The sequence below is a fragment of the Ciconia boyciana genome, chromosome 4, assembly GCF_034638445.1.
Source record: "Ciconia boyciana chromosome 4, ASM3463844v1, whole genome shotgun sequence".
Taxonomy (NCBI): domain Eukaryota; kingdom Metazoa; phylum Chordata; class Aves; order Ciconiiformes; family Ciconiidae; genus Ciconia; species Ciconia boyciana.
In genome coordinates, this window is record NC_132937.1 from 95318276 (window position 1) to 95339456 (window position 21181).

Genomic DNA, 21181 nt, shown 5'->3' on the forward strand with positions numbered 1-21181 from the left:
CAGGGGACTTGAGGGCAATGAGAGTTAGTTTGGACCTTTCATCTCTAATAAATCCAAATATGGTAAATCTTCAGGTACTTTTTGATTACATAATTCCTAAGAAGTCTTGCAATTATAAACTCATATTGTCTCCAGTAGACCTTTATCTGATGCTATAACCAATAATAATAAAACAGTAGGGACCTAAATCTGGACTTACCTTGTTAATGTTGTATTCACTGCGACTGTGGATATGGTTACAGGATTGGGCCCTTAAAATACTATTTTACAACTTCCTATTTCCAATCATACCGCAACATCTTACATCTTGTTTCAGATACCAGTATGAAAAAAAAAATAATCATGAAGGAAATGAACACTGCTTGCTAGGAAAACCCTCCCTAAGATCAATTAAGTGTTCTGCTTTTCACTTATTTAATATCATGTCTCAAAATCCTTCAGTTCCAGTGGTCTGATTATCTCATCATCCTGCCTTCGATTCCCTTTTACTCTAAACAATAATGTACATTTTCATAATAATTATACTTTGATTTTCTATACACCCATGTTTTCACTTGAGTGTCTGAAAGGGCCCTAAGTACTGTTGAGTGAATCTTCAAAACACCTATTACTTTATCATCTTCATCCTCACTCCGCAGTTAGATGAAAATAACAGCAAGAAGCAAGTAACCTGCCAAAGGTAACAGAGAGAGGTAGAGGCATAGATGGAAGCAGATGTGAGCTGAAAATGGATGACACCACCCTCATCACTAGCCCCCAGTAATTCTCCAGTTGATAAAACAGGATACAGCAGCTGTTTCTCAACTTCTGGATACCTACATCATCTTCCAGGGTACTAACCACCACTTTTAGCCACCTCTGTGTCTCAACATTTTCCTAAAACAGGGAAGACATTTACCAGACAGACAACAGTCGTAAGTGCTGTTGAAAACATACATGAAAATGTTCTTTATGTAAACAAAATACATCCATCCATAAAGCCATGTTGTTTGACTGTGAGCAGGTAAAGGGACAGGAGAAGTTAGGAAGGAAGTGTTGGGATAAAGGGGATTAAACAGAAAGTGACCTGGATTTGTGTAAGCCTTCCGGATGGGAGACAAAAGAAACAGGGCTGGGAAAACACAGCACTCCAGTTCACTTCTGCTGGGTGGGTCTCATTTGAATTGGTGCTTGGGGGTACATTCCGCTATTGTTACATACGAAATTACTACCTCTCTGGCCTCTCAATTACAAATCACATACAATATGTATACATCGTACATTAGGGATCCACAATTTAAATTTACATCTTATTTTGGCTTTGCTTCTTGAATTTGGCTGTTTTTGTGAAAATTCGTAGGAAAAGAAATCTGTCTCTTAAACATGATTTAGTCTGAATCATATCCAGTTAACTCGCAATTATCTGTGGACAATATGTGCCAGATGTGGCCCATTTCGGTATAAAGCTGTATGTAAGCTAAACGCTTATAAGCTATATTTTAGCTATGTATCAGCTAAACCCCCCTATAAATCCACACCAGCCCTGTGCAGATCCAGCGACAATGCCTCAGTATTGTCCTCCAGCTACAAGGAGCATGGGGGTGCAGTTCCTTTTCTGATTCTGCATGGACCTACCTGGCTGACGCTGAAATGGAGCTAGTAAATCTGGCCAGAGGAAACCCGATTCCTGCACCTTTGCACTATGCTTCTCTGTGTGTGGGGAGGACATGCTAGCTCTGCAACATGTACTCGGCCTGCAGCATTTTGGAGCGCCATACAAAGACACCCGAGAAGTTCAGCAGAAGTCATTTCACCTCCGGTTCCAGGCCTGTGCTGGCTACACTGGATCTCAGCTATTTCCAAGCACAGTCATGTTGATGCTTTCAGCCATGCACCACAGTACCTGTGTTATCCGGGTTTGTCATTACCCAGGTGTTGCAGCTCCACCATTACTCCAGATAATGGAGAATAATTGCTGGACTAAATGAATTCTGACGTACCTTCATCGACTTCAGCAGAGTTACACTGGCAGTGAATTTGGCCCGTGGGTTTCATTGTTATGTTAAGAAGCTGTCAGTGCCATGTACAGATTAGGGGAGCTGACGCTGATGAGCTGGTGAAGCTGAAGCGTGCTATTTCACAGTGTTATTAAACAAATCATTCCAATTTCAGTGACAGTCTGCTCTTCATCCTCTTGTCTTCCTGACTTTGACTCTTACTGTATTATTTACCTTGTAAAAATGTTGAAGTACGATGACTGAAGCTCAGGACTGGAAGTGGCTTGGATAACCTCTACACCTTCCCTGCAAGAAATATTCCAGCGCAGTGTACTTGTGTTATAAGCAAATACAACTTCAGTGAACAAAGTGGAGTTACAGCCTCTTATGCCAGAGTAAATTTGGTCAGCTGGGTCAGTGCCTTTGGGAATCGTAGACAAGAAGTTAGAAATTACAAGGTAAGTATTAGGGGGAAAAAAAGAGTAGTGAGACTGCAAGGTAACTTATTTTGAAATTCTACTGACAGCGGTTTGGAGGACTGGATCCCTACAAATTCTTTTTTTGCACTCATTTCTTTGGTGCCAATCATCAGCAGTTTCAGGGTCAGGAAAGTGTTCCAGCATCGTTCAAAGGATCATCTTACTTGATACACGCAGTGATTTTATGCATCCATGCTGCCTGTCTGAATAAATGTACAATTTTTTCCAGGAAAAAAAATTACAAACTGGGTTTAATAATATCTCAGTAATTTAACAGCTGATTTGAATTTTGATGGTTTGGTAAATTTCTGGAGTATAATAATTCAAGAGAATGAAAAAAAACCTTTGGCCTTGTCCAGATGAGGATAAACAAAAGCATGAGTGTCATATATTATGTTAGTCAACAGAGGATTTTGTGAAGCCTAGTGCAGAGACTATATTTCAGCACGTGCTAACCTGTCCATTTTAAAGGGCAGGTACTTTCTGTGGTGTAAAGAAAAACCTTTTCATTAATAGTTCAATGTCAATTGACTGGTCAACTGCTTGCTGCTCACTTCATCATTGGATCAGGATGGCTTCTGATTTTTTCCAATCTTTGCAGGTGACACTTATGTGTATTTTTCAGGCAACAAGAATTTTCTTTGTCAGTGCAAACTGATGAAGAAACAAACTCAGCAGACTGACTTCTAAACTCTCCCTTAATTGATATGATGTTCTTCCACTGGGCTTCTAAAAATCTCAATTGCATATCCTGATGAAAACCCCATCACTGGCTGAAATGACACTTTTGTCTTGCATTCTGAAGCATTCAGTACATTTATAACTTTGGTAGTAAGTTTGGAGAACAGTACTCATGGCAATACAAGATGATGTGTTAGGAATCAACCTTATTCTCAATTTGTAATACGTGCTGTATGATAAAAGAAATGTAATTTTAGAAAGGATTTTAACGTTCTTATCATGCTGAGGCCATTCACTTGCTAGATTTCTAACAAATGGGAGAAAGAGGTATACTAAAAATGTTAAGTTAGAGGCTGTGATCGTATGTTGATGAAGACAATAAAGAACGGGGCTTTTCTCCAGCGCTTTACATCAAACTGGATAAATACTCTTTTTCCCATTTCTGTGACAGGCACTTCCAAATAAGAATAGGTAGCTATGCTGTTCAGAAGGCTGAACAAGTGAACAGTCCAGCTGTTCAGAAAATAAGAACTAATGATAGACAGCAATATTGTTTGAGAAGCAATACCAAGTGAGGAATACAGGAGGTAGATTGAGCAGCTATGAAAGGGAAATGGCAACAGAAAGTAAAAACCTAAGAGATGGCACGGTTGGCAAGACCAAGGGCCCACGTAGCCGGCCAGCCCGCCCCTGATAACAGCAGCAGAAGAGGCAGTTTCAGGAAAACAAGCAAGCTTAGCCCCTTCTTTGGTCCACTCCTCAGTAGCAACAATTGTCATATTACGGACGCTACTGAGTAATAAAACGTTAAAAAGCCTTAACTTCAGGGAGGAGAGGCCTGAAGGAGAACTGTGTAGTCATCGAGTATATCCGCAGTGGATCTCACCGAGTACCAGATCTATGGTTGGTCGTGCAAGGCCTGTGCAAGTGCAAACCCCTCCCGTTCCTTGCTGTACACAACTGTATGGGGTCTGGAAATCCTGTGAACCGGACACCTTCAGCCTTGATGTGGAAAGAGGCCAATATGCTTGACCCTCTGCTTGAACCAGTGCAACACAGGTGAGAAGAGGTATCAGGAAAGACAGACAAGGGGCACACCAGACAGCAAACACAATTCTCACTCAGTCTGGTTGCACTTTTATGTATTGCTTTCTCTGTTGCATATTAACTTGAAGTTCCCTGTTTTAGGTTACTTTATTTCTGCACCCATTTAGCTTACATTTTGAAAAGTGGCTTTGCACTGGTAACAGAAAGATCATCACCAGGCTATGCACCTGCACTTGAGAGATATTTAATAACATTTTTTTCAAGTAAACTTGTAAATTTCTTACAGAAGTATTTGCAATCTGCCATTCAGAAACTTGCACTGGTGTTAACAGGCATACTTTCTGACAGCACAAATCAGTTTAATTTCAGTATTGTAGATCCATGTTCATAGCCCAATGGATGTTTTTGAGAAGTCCAGAGTCATATCCACAGCTTTTACCTAGCTGACATCAGAAGGTATTTTCACAGCAGCAGCGTGTCTTCAGTCAGCCAAATGCACACTCCAGTTCTACTGTTCCACTGCTAGGTACGTAACTGATTTTTCTCTTGGGACCTATGTAGTTAGAGATGGATTTCATGATCTTTAATAAGATAAATTAGTTGTTACTGAAATAACAGGGAGCAGTAATACTCTATGGGTAACAACATCACTGGGAAGGACCTCATTTTGTCTGTGAGCTTAAGCACTAGGCTTCATTACTTTGATGTCACAGGCCTTGCTGTTTTTCCTGCATTGCTGTTCAAAACACTGTCCTTATCATCCATCAAGCCTTTGCTGAGCTGGAGCGGATTGCTCTTTTGGCTGGCATAACTCTTTAAGGACAAACTGTGGGCATCTGTAGTCCCTTAGTATCTCCTCAGCTATCCATGACCTCACTCAGCTACAGAAGCATTGGTCTCTGAAAGCCATTTATTTCCCTCTTTGGGACCATAAGGGGAAAAACAGGGCTTTGCAAAGCAAAATGAAACCCAAGAAACAATCTAATTCCTGGAAAGATACCTATGATGATCCCCAGGAATCCTGAAATCAAACATACAGATCATACACATCCCTAGTGTGCAGGATGTTGTGTGCATACAATGCTGTGACATGAATAACATATGTTAAGTCAAACTTGCTGGGATACAACATGCACTGAACTACACATACTTTTTAACACGCATACCTCTCGTGTGTCGTTGGCTGTGTGTTAAATGCTCAGAGGGGGGTTCCAAGGCAAGAAAAGGGTTTGGTATGGATTGGAAAACAGCCTTGAAGGGATTATTTCAGCCAGCATAACTTAGAGCAACCATAAGGGAAAGCTTGTCTCCTAGACAGCCTGAAATGAGAGAAGGTGGCTTCGTGCCTCCTCGGCTTTCTCTCACTTAGCTGCAGCATCAGTACAGGTGAGGCTAATGTCCTGATTCATTGTGCAATTTGTGTCGCAGGCAGGGTTCGGAATACGTTTTGGCTTGCACCTCAACAGAACTTCTTAAGAATGAAGCTCGAAAGAGTTACTGCTATAGACCTCCCTGGATGAGGGTGCACACCTGCAGTCAGGACTTCACCATGACAGACAAGATCACCTCCTGATGCCCTTTCGCATACGACAGTTCTTTAGTAGCTGCACGTTGGTCAGATTGGTCAGAAAGAGGAGCCCAAACAGAGTATCTTCGTAAATATGACTGGGTGTTCGACTTGTGTTACAACTTCTACCAGATTAATTAAAAAACAACATTTGTTTAAAGTAATACTTTCCACATTTTGGTGGAATTTGAATTCTTGTAACTATTCATTTGTTCTTGTACTTTTGTACTTCAGAAGTATCTGCCTTGTAATGATAGGAATTCATCTGCAATCTTTGACCAATGATCAGTAATGTTATGTGATGTCCACTACTGCTTGTATTACTTCTTGCTTGGCTTCTAAATGGACAATTTCTTCATGTATTTTTCTCTGCAAAAAATTATAGTGGAGGGTGCAAGCTTCTTTTTTTTTTTTTTTTCAGTTTTGGATAGTTTCTGTTGAATTACTTTACAAAAAAATGTACAATCTGTCAATCTTAATTCATGAAGAAATTCCTTCTCGTTCTTTGATTCAGTCAGCCTCCTTAAATAACAGAGTTCTTAACTTTTACAGTAAACCTTCAAGTTAAGCTCTGAGTCTTTCCTCTACACAAGGCAGATGATAATTGGTCTGCTCTTGCCTGTCATTTCTCATCCAGGCAGCTTGCCTCTTGACCTTTCTATCTATCATCTGAGGAAAATATTCCCAAAATACAGCTTTGCATATTACATTACATCATTTTGGGTTCATAATGTTTTGTAGAAATCAAGAATAAAATCCTGTTTTCCTAGCATCAATATCTGTCCATCTTGACTCACTTCAGTGTTAATTATGAGCTGCTAATTTTATATGTGGGCCTGTAGACCTATTCCAGATGAGTAATTTGAATAATTTACTCTGGAGCTTAGCACTAGGCTTTATTTACCTTATATGTGTAAAATTAATCCTGGTTCTGATCTAATTAGCATCCTGAACAAAAATATTTCACAGATTGTACTTTGAACTGGTTTCTGATTTGCTGATTTTAGCAAACTGGACAGTGGTAGCATAGGTTTACTGGTTTAATAAAACAAGAGAGTAACTTGCTCCTTTCTTACAATTATATATATTTACTATAGGTTCTAACAGTTATCCTTTATTGTACTTCCATATAATCCTGTGTTATAATGACCTTTGCTCCACTGTCTGTAGATATTTTAATGCTGTTTTGACCATGAACTTGTAAGCCGATTCAAAAATTTATCTTTCTGTATCAATTAGTCCTCCTCATTCTCAACATCCCCCAAATCCAATTTCCCTGCTTAGGAGCGACATTTTTGAGGCCTGCAGCTGCTATTATCTTTTATATTAATGACCTGAGTATTTCATATGTAGCCTGTCTCAAGTTGATTTCAATATGTATTGGTCTAACAGGAAAAAAAATAAATAAAACAAGAATGGAACATGAATAGCAGTAACAGAAAGAGGATACAAAACAAATGAAAAAAAAAATCTGAAGCCTGGAAGAATTACTAAGCTTTTAGATAAAATAAAATAAGTAGAAAGAAGTAGGAAAAATTGCCAAAAACAGAAGGTAGCAACAATTGCTGCATTATCCTAGTACTTTCTTCAGTGCTGGTTGGTAGCTGCTGGAGTGGAATACAAATACTCATGAAAAATGTATGTTGTTTGCATACCTCTCAGTTTGTTTCCTTTTGAACTTTCTCTCAGAACAATCACAGGGCCCAAGAGCAAGTATGTTGGTGGCACAGACCATGCATCTACAAAATTCAGCTCCATTTGCCAGCCTAACAGTCACCATAGCCTTCAACTAGTTCCTTAATTCCTCTTTTTCTGCCAGCAGAAGGAAAATAACACTATCTTCTAATTCATAAGAGCACTGTAATATTACAGTGATTATTACAGAAATTTATTATTACAGATTATTGGAAAATAAGGTTTGTGTCTCCGTTAACAATTTTGAAACAGTAACTCCCCACCTACCCAGTTCTATCAGGGGAATTTCAACTACTAAGTCTCCTAAACAAACGAAGCAGAAGAATGCAGACTATCTTACTTTTAATTCTTATTACGTATTATTAGTGCAGAATCTCCATAAGCATTATTAATTTAATGACAGACAATGAAGAGATTTAAGTTAAGCAGTTGGCCATGGTGAATGTTTGCTAATACCAGCTTCAACTGGAATGAAGTCCAGCATTTCATTTTTGCACATGTTGCCTGTATATGCAATCCTGCTTAAACTGTAGATAGGGTACATTTGCTCCTGTGATCGTATTAGTAGGGCAAATGAAGAATCAATTTGTTATATCACAAGTGGTACGTTGGGTTTGAATGTGCTGTCCGATAGCCTCACGAGACATTTTCATGAGCATTTTGCTTTGGCTGTACCATTATTTCTTATTTGGCTCACCTGGCAATATTGCTTTATTATAAAACTTTGCAACCCAGGTACTGCCAGGCACTGGCAATAATAGATTATTATGTCTTTTTGTTTGGCAACATTGCTCAGCATCAGAAGTTAAGAGTAATCAAAAACCAAAGTGGAAGAAACAGCATTAGAATGACTGTGAATTGCTCAGGATCCAAACCATACTAGGGAGGATTTGCAAAACTAAATGTACATCGTGTTAATTCTATCAGTCTGAGAGCTGTAGTGTTACCTTTTTTCTTTGGAGAGTAGAGTGTTGCCTGAACTGCTCGACTGATCAAGGGGTTTTGAATGAAGCTGTGTTTCTTGGGACCAAACAACAGGATGAAGAGATGAAAAAGACCTTTTAGAGATCACTCAGTTCACTGCCTGACTGATGAAGGATTATTCTCCATGATCTTTGTTCAGTTTAGTTCTAAAATTTCCAATCAACAAGGTTCCTACAACAACTGTATTTTATTCTCAAAAATTATCAATATGTGATAATATATATTAATATGCATGTATTAACATATTTAGAATAAACCAAACTGGTCTGATGACGTATTATGTCTATTTGTTTTAAGTATATAAACATCTAAGGAGTGACACAAGGAACAGGACTATTAATGCTTTTGTATGGCAGAGACGAGATGGAAACCTGAGGCATTTCAGAGTACAGGCAAGAGAAGGAACAGAAAGGAGAGAAACCCCCATGTTGGGACTCCTTGTCAAGTAATTTTAGAACTACAGCAAATGCATTTCCCTTGATAAAGAGGCACTTGCTGCGACTTACTGAAATGCCCTGGCAACAATACTGGAGATGACCAAGCTGATACCAGATGCTGCAAGAATTTACCATAAGTCTCATCTGCTCTGAAGACAGACAAAAAGGGAAACGGACATAGAAAACTTAAACTATTAGCCCAAATTTGTCAACAGCGGACCCAGGATTAGAATCCACCTCTAGTAGGTACAGTATCCTGTCTACATAGAGATATACAGTATTTGTTAGCAATAATGTATGGTTACTAACAGTTTTTCAAAGTGTTTTGGACCTTAACTTCTGTAACATTAAGAGTTAGTTATGCTCATCATGAGGAAGCCAGCAAGTCCTGAAAGGGGACATTCAGGTCAACTGTTTATTATTTTTAACAATACATAATTACTTAAGATCATATATGTCCAGTTTAAGGTCCATAGATAATATTGCCTGTTTGCGATACTCCAACAGTATGGCTAAAGCCTATACTCTTTAAAAATTACCACTAGTGTTGAGATGCTAGTCACTGGATGTCCTTGATTTTTACAGGGGCTGTGTATTCACAGTTTTAAATAAAGTAAATGGATCGGAATATGTGGAAACTATGGCTTAGTTTTCTGGAAACTGCCAGCCATTCCGACTCCTTTGCTAACTTCAATGCAAAATCAGGGCCCTATCAGCCACTTTTTAAATGAGCCAAGTCTTAAAGCCAATGATTCTTCCCTAAGAAAATCCAGAGAGACAGTAACAAAGCTAAAATTAGAAATCAGGAGCTGTAGCTTCCAAGGCAATGCACATTACGTGACATTTTTTCAATACCACAGGCATTTGCTGTTAGCAAAAATGGCTTACAGAATACATTCCACAACGTAAAAACCTTCAAAACTTAGGGTTGGATGACAACATGATGTTTACTTACCAAATTTCAAAACCCCAACATTTAAAAGAAACAGTGAAGAACAATATAAATAAGTAATTTTGATGATTAAATAATGACTATAGCATCACAACTTGTAGTTATAATGGCAGCACCCAAGCTACGCAAGTGCTTTCAAAAATAATATATGCAGTAAATATAGTGATCTATGGAGGTACCACAATCTGTTCAGAGCACATCACACAGTTAATCATTCTCCAGAACACCTTCATGAAACAAAACTTTACTTCTATATACCTAATGGTGAAAACTACAGACTTAGATAGAACATTTCATTGTTCACAAATAGTGAAAATTATCTTTAAATATGAATCATGGTACATGTTGGAAGAACTAGGCTGCTAACACCCCAAATCTAGAAAATGGAATTTTGAGAACAAAGAGAAATGGTTTACCTCAAGAATATTCCAGCAAAAAGTTTTGGCACTTGTGAGCTCCCCACACCCAGCAAATTACAAGCAAATTAGGAACTGCACAAGTTGGAGAACATCACATTACAACCAGCTAGAGCGAAACACCATTTGCATACGGAGGCTCTCCACTGAGCAGCATGGTCTCCAAGGCTGACGGGACAGGACAACTCTTGTTTACTCTTAATGCAACAGTCATAAACGTCTTTAAAATGGCAGTTTACAGCTAAATAGGTAAAGCCAAGATTTTACGTTCCACTTAAGTCTATCCAAATACAGTGCATTCTGCACATACTGCAGTTTCGATAGTTTAGGCATGCCAGACAAGGCCTTACTACTGAAAAATGTATGGTTTAATAAACTCGTAAATTTAAAAATATTTCTTCTAACATTTGTGTAGTACAACAGCTTCTGTGCACCTACAAAATTATCCCATCTAAAAGCAATTATAAAGACAACACAGCTGGATAACAAAACGAACACGGAAATCCACACTGGGTATCTCCTGGAAATAGCTCAGGATTACCGTTTTGCTGAGACCCTGCACTTCTTATTTTCATCCAGACAACTGTATAACCCTTTTGGACTACTCTCCTACTTACCCCCATGTTACGTTACAAGACAGTGCTCAGGTGACCTGGCCATTTTCATGTCACGTTCCCCCCTCCTCATCTTCATTAGGGAAAGGTAGTAACATTATATATTTATATTGTAGAGAGAGAAGGGCGATTAAGTCTGCAAAACCAATCAGAAACATTCAGATAAAAGTGGCATTGTTGAGCTTCTGGAAGGAGACCAGCCCGAACTAAATTTAAATGGGGCTAACGCTTTTTGGAGGTGGGAGGACGGGGCTGACTGAAGACCTGGGCGAGAGAAGGGCCTTTCCAGAGGCTGGCTGAGAACGCTCACGTCTGATCGCCTCTTACATGGCCTCACACTGCGAATATGAGGGGCCGGAGGAGGGCCGGGACGGGCGCTCGACACACAGCCCTGTCAGCCCCGGCTTCCCGCCCGCGCCGCCGCCACCGTCACGCCGCAGCAGCCCCCGGGCGTCCGCCCCGCGCTTGGGGCGAGCACCTCCCCCCGCGCATGCGCAGCCACCTCCCTCCGGCTGCGGTCCGCTGCGAGGCACGCATGCGCGGTGGGCGGGGCGGCTGCGCGACCCGGAGCTGGCGGGAGGAGGAGGAGGGCACGGTATGTGGAGGGCGGTGCGGCGGGGCTGCTCCCTCCCGCTCTGCCCGTCCTGCGCCGCTCTCTCGGGCCGTCCTCGGGAGTGCGCCCCCGTTTCTTCCGTGCGCGGCCGCCGCGTCTTGTGCCGGGCCTCGCCTCGCCTCAGGCGAGACGGGGCGCCCGCGCCGCACCCCGGGCCCTGCCACTGCCTTACCCCCAGCACACGGCGCCCGCCTGCCCCGGTGGACGTCGCCTGGCTATCCCGGCCGGCAGCCCCCCCTGGGCGGGGGGCCTGAGGGGGCGAGGGCCTCGCCGGGAGAGCCGTCCCGGCGGGGCGGGAGGGGCTCGGCAGCGCGGGGCGGGCAAGGAGGAGAAGGAGTCGGCTTGGCCGGGGGCTTGCCTGGCCTTCCTGGTGCCGGCGGGGCCCGCGGCCGAGTGGGACGGATTTGTTCGGATCTGCTCGTCACTCTTCTCGGGGTAGTTTAAGAAAGAAAGGGAGGCGTGCCGCACAGGTGCCAGCAGCCTGGTATCTCTTTACAGCTGCTGATTTCCTAAAGCGCATACCTCTGTTTAAATCGTATGTGAGGACTGCGCTCTCATTACGTGCACTTATCGTGGTTTTGCAGTCCATCGTCTGGACTGGGAAATTTGGGAATCGCAGAAACACACGCAGCATCTGTTTTCCACATTTCCTTTTTCTTGACATCCAGGTAGCTCGAACAGATTAACGGGAGCCTGGGTTAACTGCCATTGAAAGTAATATATTTTCAAGTGCTAGATAAGTAATTTATGTCATGGGCAGACAGGATGATGTTGTGATTTAGGACCAGATCCTGAAAAATAATGAACGTTGCATAAGGTGCTGTGTCCTTTGTATTTCTTGTTAAGAAAAGGTGTGGTCTAGTTAATAGTTACTGAGTATTTTTGTATGTGGTCCCGCAGTGATCCCTGATAGCTGTTTCAGTGTGTTCACAGATGTATTTATGATACATCCTCTTTGAAAGGAGTGGAAAAAGTAAAACTGGCCAGATTGTCTGAGAGTTTTTCTGTTATCTTTAAGACCCCGGGAGGGGAGCATTTGAAGGGTAGGGAAGGTGCTCATTTGAAGCATGCTGTAACCCCTTGAGAGCCACGTTGTTGGGCCATTGAGAGCTGTACTGCTGGCATGAGCAGGAACAGTTGCTTCAGATGGACTCTGGTGCCCATCATGTAGGCTCTGTGTCCACAAACACTAGAGTTGTTAAGCTTTTGTGGAGCCGTTTACTTCCCCAAGGCAGAGGTAGTATGCCCGTGGAAGTAGCCCACAAGTGGATTCAGGTTTCTGGTTGCCAGTTGGACTGTACTGCTAAGGAAACGTATGTCAAAACTGCAGTGCTGTGTCCGGCTCTGGGCTCCCCAGTGCAAGAAAGACAACGCCATACTGGAGCAAGTCCAGTGAAGGGACACAAAGATGGTTAAGGGTGTCTGAGAGAGCTGGAACTCTTCAGCCTGGAGAAGAGAAAGGTCATTGGGATCTTATGAATGTGTATAAATACCTGATGGGAGGGAATAAAGAAGGTGGAGCCAGGCTTTTTTCAGTACTATGCAGTGAAAGCACAGGAGGCAATTAGCACAAACCGGTACATACATTTTTTCATTTAAACAGATGAAAAATTATTTACTGCTGTGGGAATTGAACACTGGAACAGGTTCCCTAGAGAGGCTGTGGCATCTCCATCTATGGAGATAATCAAAACCTAACTGGAAATGATCCTGAGCAGCCTTCTCTAGCTGACCCTACTGTAAGCAGGGGGATTGAACTAAACAGTCTCACAAGGTCTCTTCCAACCTCAGCCGTTCTGTGTATCTATGATTCTCTAATGTGTTTGAAGAAACATGTCTTTGTTTTACATAAAGAAACAGTTTTTTTTCCAGTGCTTTGTTATTTTACTATTCAGTTGCTATAAATCAGTGAAAGGTTTTAGTGTTCATTTTATTTGTCAGTACTAACATTTAGTTTGCTCTGCAGATGTCCTGTAGCATGGCAGGTGAAGACGACTTCTTTTTGGAAGAAAAAAGATTCAAGCAGTACTGTGAAGAATTTACTAAACATTCACAGCAGATAGGAGATGGTTGGGAGTGGAGAACTAGCAAGGTAAAAATAATCATAGTGTTAATTTTTAGATACCCTTGCTGGCCTTTTTGAGCTGTTGACAACCACCGCAAGATGAAACATCCTTTAAGGGGGGTTTACATCACCCTATAATATGGCATTTTACACAGGTGGTCCAAGAACAAAATAGTGCATAGGTGGTTTACATGTTGATTTAGGCCAGTACATCTATTGAATAGGATTCATGAATCCAGAAACAACTGCTGGGACTGCTAGTGCAACTTGTATAACAAAGGGGTGGGATTACCTGAGATGATTTGTGTTTTGATCAGAAAATGCTTTTTAAGGCATTATGCAGTCTTCATTTTCAGAATTACCAATGATGGGGAAACAGTCACAGCTCTCAACAAGCCTTTTGAATGGTTGGCTATGCTTAAAATTGAATTTAGAAAAAAAACCAAAAAACTGTTACTTTTAATCTTAACTGCCTAGCTTCATCTTCTAGCCATTGGTAGCTGTACCTTGTTGACTAAGCTGAGGACCGTTCTTTTTTCAGAATTCTCCATGTTTTGGTACTTTAGATTCAGATCAATTCATCCCTTAACCTTGTCAGTGTAAAAGCAAAACATATTGAACTCTCTGACTGTTTGATGTGTTTTCCAATATTTTAATCATTGTTGTGGATCTCTTCTGAATCCTTTCCAGTATATAAAAATCCTTTATTCAACTGTGGGCAAAACTAGACAATGAATGTTGTATCACTGTGAAATTCAAACCTTCCTACTCTGGACAAGTGCTTGTGGTTATATATCTAAGGATCGCTTTAAGCCTTTAAGCTGAAATAGCACATAGTCTTTGTTCTATATGTGTGACTTGATATTTTGTATTAAAATACAGGTTACTTGCATACAGCAACCAGAAGAATCGGCCTGTGTTAATGATCAATCCTCATTGTTTGCTGCTTCCCCATAACTTTCAAACCTCACCAATAATAACTACATATTGTTTCTAGGTTATTAATCAAAATTTTAAGTAGCGCAGGGCCAACACTAGTCTCACGGGACCCCATTAGAATAACTTCTTTTGTGATCATTCCCCATTTTTAAGTTACGTTTGTGATCTGTGAGTTAATAATTTTTTCATCCTTTAGTGTGTGTCAGATTAGTGTGGGATTATTTTAATTTCTTAATTTCCATTTGTGGAATCAACAGTTATCTTATGGAAGTCTGAACGTGCATTGTTATGACTTTTATGTTTATCAACCAAATGTGTCTTTTTAAGTTACCCTGACAAAATCTATTTTTCTTAAACAATAACTACATTTACTGTATAATTTCTTTATTTACTGAATTCTATATGATGTCTTCTGTTATTTTGCTTGGGGTGATGTTCAAGCTAATATGCGTCTAGTTACACAAATTAGCCAGTATATAAAGATATATTGATACATGCTGGCTTTCTACAAAGTTCTCTGAAACTTCCACAGTGCTCGAAGACTTAAAGAAAATCAGCAGTTCTTATGTACTGATTTAAAAATACCTAATGATAGCTACTTCATGCTAATGCCCTGCTTAACCACTGCTGAAATGAAAACTTTGTAATAGTTATGGCTTATGGGTACATAATTTGTATTTGTTCTATAATAACAACAGAAATATTTTGAATACTTGATTTTTCTACTTTGAATGCTTGTTGTTTTCCATCTAATAATAAATCCACACTGTTCTAAGGTTTCTTTTTGCCACACTTTTTTTGATGGGTGAGCAATGTAGGTTTTCATATGTTCTCTAGCTTCTCTGACCAGCTTTCAATAATGGATGGTTTGGGATACTCATTATCTGTTTATTTCTTCTTTCTGTTGTAGAAAATTTACTTCTCTAGCTTTGGGTTTTTTTGTTTTGTTTGGGTTTTTTTTGTTTGTTTTTTGTGTTTTTTTTTTTTTTTTTTTTTACTTTAATGGCTTTAGTGGTTTCCCATGCTTTCATGAATTTTGGGGAGAAAAATCATGCTTGCACCATTTTGAAATGCAAGAAGTCCTGGAAGAAATGTATGCCATCATTTCTACATAAGTAGTTATACTTCAGCATTTGTAACCCTTTCATCACAGATGAAACAATTTCAGTAAGAAGCAGGATCTTGGCCTTAGATGCATTCTGTTTAGAAGTCTTTAAAAGAGTGCAAATATTAGCCAGTGTTACAATGCACCCTTTCTTACAGGCAACCATTTGAAACTTTAGATTTCAGTCCAAGGCTATATTTGTGAGGATTTGTTCAACAAAGAAGGACACTCTGAGCCTCTGTTGGGAATTTAATACATGGGTCAAAGTTTGAACTTTCTGTGAAATAAGAAGCTTTGCTGGAAATAGCAGAATGAGATAGATTTTTGTTCTCACATATAAAAAAATTGTAAGAGATTTTTTTTTTTACTGGGCCAGGTTGGTGACTCTGTGATTTCAGTGTGTGATAAAAACCTATCCATTGAGACTGTCCATTTATAGTATGTAGTCTGGGAAGGAAGCTTTTCATTAGGTGTCTCATTGTCGTTTTGCTTTTTTTACCAATATATGTGTTGTGGGTAGTTTGTGGCATTCTTAATTTTGCTGATGTAATGCATTTGTATCCCTTTCCTCATTCCATACTCAATGTGAATAGACCCATTGATAGCAATACGACCACACAAGTAAACCAGGCTTGTAGAACTGTGTTCTTGTGTTCCTATTTTTTCTGTAGAGATTAAATTTAGATGATGAAATACTCATTGCTTTTGTGGAGCTGGCTCTTGTGGCATAAGCTCACATGGCCCAAGCAGAACCCTGTATTTATAGCTGTAAGTGAAATGTTCTAAACTATGTTATATTTATAATCTGCTTTTTTTTTTTCCCCTGAAGAAAACTGTAAAAAAGCCAAGAGCACCTCTGCTGTAGGACCTGATAGAGCTAAACTTGGGTGCTGTTATTAGGGATGGATAGTTAAATCTTGGCCATGAAGGCTACCCCCTGTTTGCTTTCTGCTTTATGTTTGTTTCATATTTAGTTAGGTTAATCTAGGTAATCATATCAAAGGCTATATCAGTTCACTTTTGCTTATGATACTCACAAGACAGGTGGAGTAGAAATGGACTCCCTTTCCACATTAATGGGATAAAAGTCCTTGCTAAAGTATTGATTTATTTCTAGGGGTAGAAGTGTACAAAATACGTAACACTACAGAGAGTGCAACAGGATGTTTGCTTCTCTTTCCTGCCACCTCTCCTCTGGCCTCTGACATACAGCTATCAAATACAGAGACTGCTAACTCCACGTTTCCAGCTATCCATAGATATTTTTTCATGGCACTCAAATGCTACAGAATCCAAAGGCAATGGAGCTTGGCTCCTTTCTGCTGACAGGAAGAACTGGTTCAGGGAGGTGAATGCTATATCCAACCCTTCTCTGGCAAAGTTCACTCTGCCTTGGGGCATTTTACCTCTCTGGGTGGCTGTAGTACCTGTAGTACTTTCTTTGCTGCTCTTAGGGGGATAAATACCAATGCAGGTAGCTTTACTCCTGCTGGCACTCACAAGAAGCTCCACAAGGAGAGACTTGAGTGTTGAGAGTGAGGGAAGTGGCTTTTGTATTACCACATTAGGCTTAATTTTTCTGTCACTGTTGTTCTCTGCATGCTTGATTCTTCATTGCACAGGATGCAGTTGGTTCTGCAGCCAGGACATCCAGCAAAGTTTGGCGTATTCACGCTCTTGATGAGCTTTAGTGAGAAAATAAGGGATGCAGTAGGAGAAGTTACGGCAAGGTAATTGCTTATAGTATGATTCATGCTTAAAAATTCATGGACAAAAATAGATGTAGAGAGCGTTACCATTTTTTATCAGGTGTGAAACTTGATAAGAACAAAGTAAACAAATAGCCCATAGCAGATTTTGGAGGTAGATATATTATACAGTGTCCTTGAGAAGAGACAACTGGTGTGTCAGAATAAAACCCGTGTTGATTTAAAGGTCAGAATACATGAAATAAACTGTGTCAGCAATGACAGATTAACCAAAGAGTTAAATTATAGTTAAATTTGCAGCCTTGTCAAGCAATTTAATGCTACGTTAATGAATTTTGTAGAGAGACTGTTTCAAATAGAAACCTTTTTCATTAATGTTGTGCATATGCTTTCTGTGTTTGTCTAAAATAAAATATTATGAAACAGCTAATAAATCCCCAATTTATTTGTTTCCTTTGAGAAATAAATTCTTAACATGCAACTACTGTTCTTTGTGTTCTGCATACTCTTCCTCCCTTTCAGAATGTACGTTTTTCCAGTGATCTGTTGTTAAACTTTTTCTCTCCTCTTACTTCTAATTAAAAAAAAAAAAAAAAAAGTTTATATATGTGTGCAGATAATCAGGTCAGCAAGGGGGGGAAGCTCCTAAAACCTTCTCCTGCCACTCTGAAATTGCACAAGGGCCTTTTACAACAGTAGACCATGTGGCCTGGGAAGCGGAATGATAAAAAGGGAACTAGGAGAAGGTACAGCTTTGTCTGTTTTCTCTTACATTTGACCCTCAGAGGTGATCAAGAGAAGATCAAGAATTGACTCTGCACACATAAGTTCTGAAGTGTTTTGGGTTTTTTTTTCAGGACTTCCTTAAAGTTAGAGGGTGAACAGAGCAAAAATAAACTAATCTACCGAGAACTGGGAAGTTTATACTGTCATGAATGCATTGCTTGAAATAGGTCAAAATCATTAATAGCTGTTCATCTCTTCCTGACCTTAGTGCACTGTCTTCCAGTTCTTTGGCACTCATTCTGATCCCCAGGTAGCAGTTGTCTTATTCAGTTAATAGCTATATTAATTTTTATTTTTATTGTTCAGGTCTTTGACTTCCGTTAACACCAAGGGAACACAGGTTACACAGGTAGTGTAAACTACCTGTGAGAAGATGCTGAAAAGCAGTGCAGTTGTCAGTGCCTATAAAAAGACTCGGAGCTTATGCCTAAATACTATGCCCTGTTTATTTTCTAGAACAGTGATAGCATTTAGCATTTTGGTTACAGAAATTTTTTTCTCTCTTGTTTTCTGAACACAGGACCTTGGTGATGGTTATCTTAGTAAAACACACTTCCAAGTAAGAAATAGAAACATCCCACCAGATCTCAAGGAAAAAAACAATGATAACATTGAACAAATGTTATTTACACATGTTGAAGTAAGTACAGATTTTAGACTTTTGTGTTTATAAGATAAATAATGAACTGGATTTTTAAAAATACTATACTGTTAAATTAAGTCCCTCCAGAAAAATTTCAGATCTTGAGTTACCAGTGGCTTTTAATTATTCTTCCCACGGTTGTTCTTATTCAGGTGTGCAGCTATATTGGTGATGAAAATTGGGATGAAATGGAAGGGCTTCATCATCTTCTATGTATATATTTTCCTCATGGAAGGATGGTATTACTTTGCACATTGATTCACTAACATTAAGGAAACCTTTTCTTTTGTGGAAAAAGATTAAGCATCAAGATTTAGTTCTCTTAGAGGTAAATATTAATTAAAAAAATAAAGAAAGCTTTGAGGTTAATATTAATTTGAAGTGATATTTACTGAATAATTAAGTTGTGTATAAGAATTTTATACTCAGTGTATACTTTTTCTACTGTGGAACTAACTTAAAATACTGAGCAATTTTTGAAACTAGTGGTGGAAAACAAAATAGATTTGATATTCTTGAAGGAGAATAAAGTTCTTTCTTCCAGAAAATGAAAACCGTTCATTAAACCCAGGGTGAACTGATCTGAATAATTATTTACTTGTTTGATTCTTCGTTAGACCTCCAGATTATTGACTAACCAAGATAGAAATAGTAGAAATTCACTCCCTTGTTATGTTGTTACCATAAATATGAAAAAAAAAAATAAATTGGATTTTAATTGACTGAAAACAATGTATTCTATATACTATAAACTCTTGAACAGATGGACATGGTATATTTTCCAGTTACCTTTTTCTGCAACAGTTCCTTTTCTTTTTTCATCAGCACACTGATTCCCCCCCCACCCCCCCAAGACTGGTACAGGGTCTGAAACGAGTATTCCTTTGGCCTAGTTTCTGAAGGAAATGGTGCTTAAACCAATCATGCAGTCTGTTAGTCTGTGATGTAGTTGTTTCTACTGATTTTTGAGTTCACTCACAGGTTTAACTGTATTTTAAAGAGGGGTAGATATCAAACAGTATTTGGTTCTTAAAAATTTTGTGAAAGCAGATGGCTGGCTAGATGAAAGATGACTTTTACAGGCAGGTAGAGGTCTGATCTTTATGTCCTGTTTGGCTAGTCAGTGCAAGTACAGGACTGGACTAAAGCAGCACCTTGTTCCCTTAGAGTGCCATGAGGAACAGCTAGGGTTCAAATGATACAAGTAAGCTGGAAACAAGGTATGGTTCTGTTACCAATAAGACAACTCGTTCAATCCACAAAAAAAAAAAAAAGGAAAATTTTACAACCCCATTTCTGATACACCGGCTTTGATATGAGTTGGAATCCATATAATCTTTAGAATCATTGCATTTGTTTGGTAAGTACCAATTATAAGCATAATATGTAAGTCATCTGAGGGTAGCTGAAGCATTTTAAGTTTTCCTTTAATTTAAATTCTAGTATTTCTTAAAATGAAAGCTAGTATCAATGCTTCAGAGGTTGTTACTTAATTGTTACTATGGCAGTGTTTGTATACTTCAGTCCTGACTTGTAAGAACAGATTACTGTTTATATTCAGAATTACTTTTGACAATTGTGACTTTTTTTGTTTTTATAATTAATCGAGTCTTCATAACAGAGTTTATTTTAAAATAACATCTTGTAAAAAGCTGTTGAATCCTTCTTCTGGAAAGAACTATCAGCTATAGAAGAAGTGTCACAACAGAAAAAATGCTTCAGAGCCTGTAACATACTGAAACAGACTTTTTAATGTACTGAAATATAATAATAAACAGTCTTTAATATACTGAAATATGATTCCAGGCCAAACTCTATGGTTTATCAAAATACTAATATTAATAATTACCTCTTGAACTATTGTGCAAGATTTCTGTGTTTTGAATCATAGAAATATCTAGGTTGAAAAGGACCTTGAGCATTAGCTGGTCCTCTTTGAGAAAGACCCTTTGTTCATGTTGTGTAGTGGCAGTGAAGATGAAGAGTGAAGCAAGAGAAAGGTCTTAGAAAATTATGTAGGTTATAAGACTTGAGGTTATGCATAAGAAAAAAATTAAGTTTCCTCTCCAAAATGTTCACTGCCCAATAGAGATTATGTCAAGTTTATATTCTTCATTGCACTGAAGGGTAACCAGGCTGTTAAAATTATTTAATCTAGAAAATGGGAGAAGCACACCAATAAGTTGGAAAATGAAATTTGCTATGGATACATAAAGTAAAAGTATATATTTAACACTAAGGGAAAGAAGGAAACAGTGACTGTAGAGGGGATAAATTTGCTCAAGCACAGCAGTGCATGTATAAGATGCATGTTCTTTTCCAGATGTTGAATGTGAGAGTTCTGTTGCACTAACAGTCTGTTATTTAAATAGGTTTTGTTTTTTTAAAAATACGTGTTGCACCCACAAATCACATGGTGGTGTGACGTAACTACAATCTCTTTCAATAAGTTATTGAAAGACATTCTGATTAA

At 39.2% G+C, this 21181-nt stretch overlaps 1 protein-coding gene across 5 annotated transcripts in view; it reads left to right on the forward strand.

Moving 5' to 3' along the window:
• Window positions 1–11399: 11399 nt before the first annotated feature.
• The window catches only part of ATG10 (autophagy related 10), an 89128-nt gene continuing 79346 nt past the window's right edge, over window positions 11400–21181 (forward strand). For 3 of the 5 annotated variants that reach the window (XR_012042354.1, XR_012042355.1, XM_072860684.1), the window contains exons 1-3: window positions 11400–11443; window positions 13428–13553; window positions 18586–18705. Coding sequence is in view for 3 of the 5 variants with exons in the window: in XM_072860684.1 (XP_072716785.1) it covers window positions 13428–13553; window positions 18586–18705 (246 nt within the window). In the remaining 2 variants the exon portion in view is untranslated. The other 2 variants (XM_072860686.1, XM_072860685.1) reach the window with 2 other exon arrangements.